General features: G+C 58.4%; 1 protein-coding gene across 1 annotated transcript in view; it reads left to right on the top strand.

The window, feature by feature from the left end:
• The window catches only part of SND1 (staphylococcal nuclease and tudor domain containing 1), a 57,804-nt gene that overhangs the window by 37,535 nt on the left and 17,928 nt on the right, over positions 1 to 2,341 (top strand). The window contains exon 9 of the mRNA XM_027631118.1: positions 450 to 539. Coding sequence (XP_027486919.1) covers positions 450 to 539 — 90 coding nt within the window. The remainder of the gene's footprint in view (positions 1 to 449; positions 540 to 2,341) is intronic.

Genomic DNA, 2,341 nt, shown 5'->3' with positions numbered 1-2,341 from the left:
GGTGGGTTGGGTTGGGTCACGTTGGGTTGTGTTGGGTCACTGTGGGTCACATGGGGTTGCGTTGAACTCCGTTGGGTTGAATCCCCGCTGCCGTTTCTGTTGGAAAACTCCCCTTTTTTCTCAGCCTTTGCAGGGATTTGATCTCCATCAGACACCCCTGAGCAGGGGCTGGGGGTTTATCCCCCTTGACCACCCCCACCCCAAATTCCCCATCATCCCTTCTCCTTACGGAGCTGCCGCTTGGAGCAGCCCAACCTGGCACCTCCAGGCTGCTGGCACATCCTCCTGGGGACATTTGGGTTATCCCAGGATCCCCCTCGGGAGCTTGGGGAGCCCAACCCGGGGTGTGGGAACGGGTGGGCACCTCTGGGAGAGGTGGGGGAGCGATGCTGATCACAGGGGCGTTCAGGGGGGCTCCTCTGATCTCTCCCCTCTCTGCCCCCCAGCAGGACAAGAACCGGAAGCTGAGACCCCTCTATGACATTCCCTACATGTTCGAGGCCCGGGAATTCCTGCGCAAGAAGCTCATCGGGAAGAAGGTATGGAGGGAGGGGATGAGGGAGGGGATGAGGGCACAAGAGAGGGCACGAGGGGATAAGAAAGGGGACAGGGCCAGTGGTGACTCCAGGAGTCCTCTCGAGGGTCCAGGACCCGCCAGTGCTGGTGCTGCTGTTTTTGTGGGAATCCATATGGGCAACCCCGAGGCTCTTCGCAGGGAATTCCGGGGTGCACCCAAATCTGGAGCACCCTTTGTAGGGTTGTGATCCCCCTTTCCCAGGAATGCCTCGTTGCTTCTCCCTTTGTTTCCCCGGCATATTTTTCCAGGCTGGTTTAGCTCAATTCAGGGAATGAGGAATGGATTAACTACCGGAGCGCACGCTCCGGATGCAATTTTCCAGTGCTCATAAAATGGTCAAATAAAATCAATTCCCTCCATGGCGAGGCCATCGCTGCTGCTCGGCGAGGGCTCCTTCGGTGCCTAATTGCATCTTTCCAGCTCGGAGCCCCGCCTGGGCATTCCGAAAAAACACGGGAGGGGGAAAACAGCAGCTTGTGAGACCTTTCTCGTGGGAAATCCGGTGATTCTCGGAGTTGAAAGCGGGTGGAGGGTGTTGTCGGGATTTGTGGTGGGAGCACTGGAGTCTGGAATGGAATTTCAGGTGGTTCTGGAGGGTCCTGGCACCTTGGTGCTCTCCCAGTCTGAACCACCCCAGTGTTACTGGTACCAGTTTTCCTCTGTCCACTGTCCCTGTGCCGTGTTGGAACAGGATTTGCTGTCCCCAGCTCTGTCACTGTCCCTGTCCCCAGAGTGGCTGCTGGGGGGCCAGTGACCCCCCAAAACAGCAGCACCGAGCCCAGGGGTCCTTCAGCCTTGCCTTCTCTCAGCTCCCTGCCAGCACTAATCCTGGGGCAAAATCCCACTTTTCCCACCCCAATCCCACCCTGGCAGGGAGCTGCCAATGCCAGAGCTCTGGCTGCTGGCAGGGAGATCCAGTGGGTGGGCCTGGGATCCCTGGGAGCGCTGCCTGTGGCACAACTCCAGCACTTGGGGCCTTTGGAGGGTGACCTGGGGAGCCCTGAAACTCTGGGGAGCTCTGGGATTCCAGGGAGTCCTGGGATTCCAGGGAGCCCAGCCTGCCCTGGGTCCCTGAGGCTGTTCTGGGAAGTCCTGAGATTCCTGGGAGATTTGCCTGCCCTGGGTTCCTGCCCCATTCCAGGGAACTGATGGTATCCCCTGGGTCTGCAGTAGCAATAATCCCCTGCCATTGTTTCCTGAAATAATTCCCTCTGGAGGAAGCACCAAGGGGAGGATGAGGATGAAATATCCCTGTTGTGGCTGCAGTGTCCCCTTCTCCTTCTGTTTGTGTTGGAAGAGCTGGGATGTGGGAAACCACCTCTGTATTCCCTGTCCCTGGGAAGAGATGGAGTGTAACACATTTTCCCTCTCGCCCTTTCATCCAAGCAGAGGGAAGTTTCCAGGCTGGGATTTTTATGGCACCCAAAGAGCAGATTCAGGGTTTTTGGCTCTCGTGCCTGAGCCTCTCCTGGCTCCACCACGTCCTTCCCAGTGCTCTGGAATTTGCCCAGTGGCTCGGGATGAACCGGAGGCCGCGGCCCCCCCGCAGCAACCGCTGGCGTTGGGCTGCTATGGATTTGTGGAATAAATCTGTGGAGCGTGGCGGGAAGGGCCGGATCCTGCCCACATCGATCGCTCTCCGCCGGGCAGCGGCTCCGGATAATTGCTGTGGTGCAGGAGATGGATCGGGGCTCTTCCCTAATTAACTGGGGGATTAATGGCTCGCATGGAGGGAGCCAGCACCGGAGAGCTCCGGGATAAATG

The sequence above is a fragment of the Corapipo altera genome, unplaced genomic scaffold, assembly GCF_003945725.1.
Source record: "Corapipo altera isolate COAL_440 unplaced genomic scaffold, ASM394572v1 203, whole genome shotgun sequence".
NCBI classification, from domain to species: Eukaryota; Metazoa; Chordata; class Aves; order Passeriformes; family Pipridae; genus Corapipo; species Corapipo altera.
Note: the sequence above shows the minus strand (reverse complement) of the source record. Positions and strands in the feature narration are given on the sequence as shown.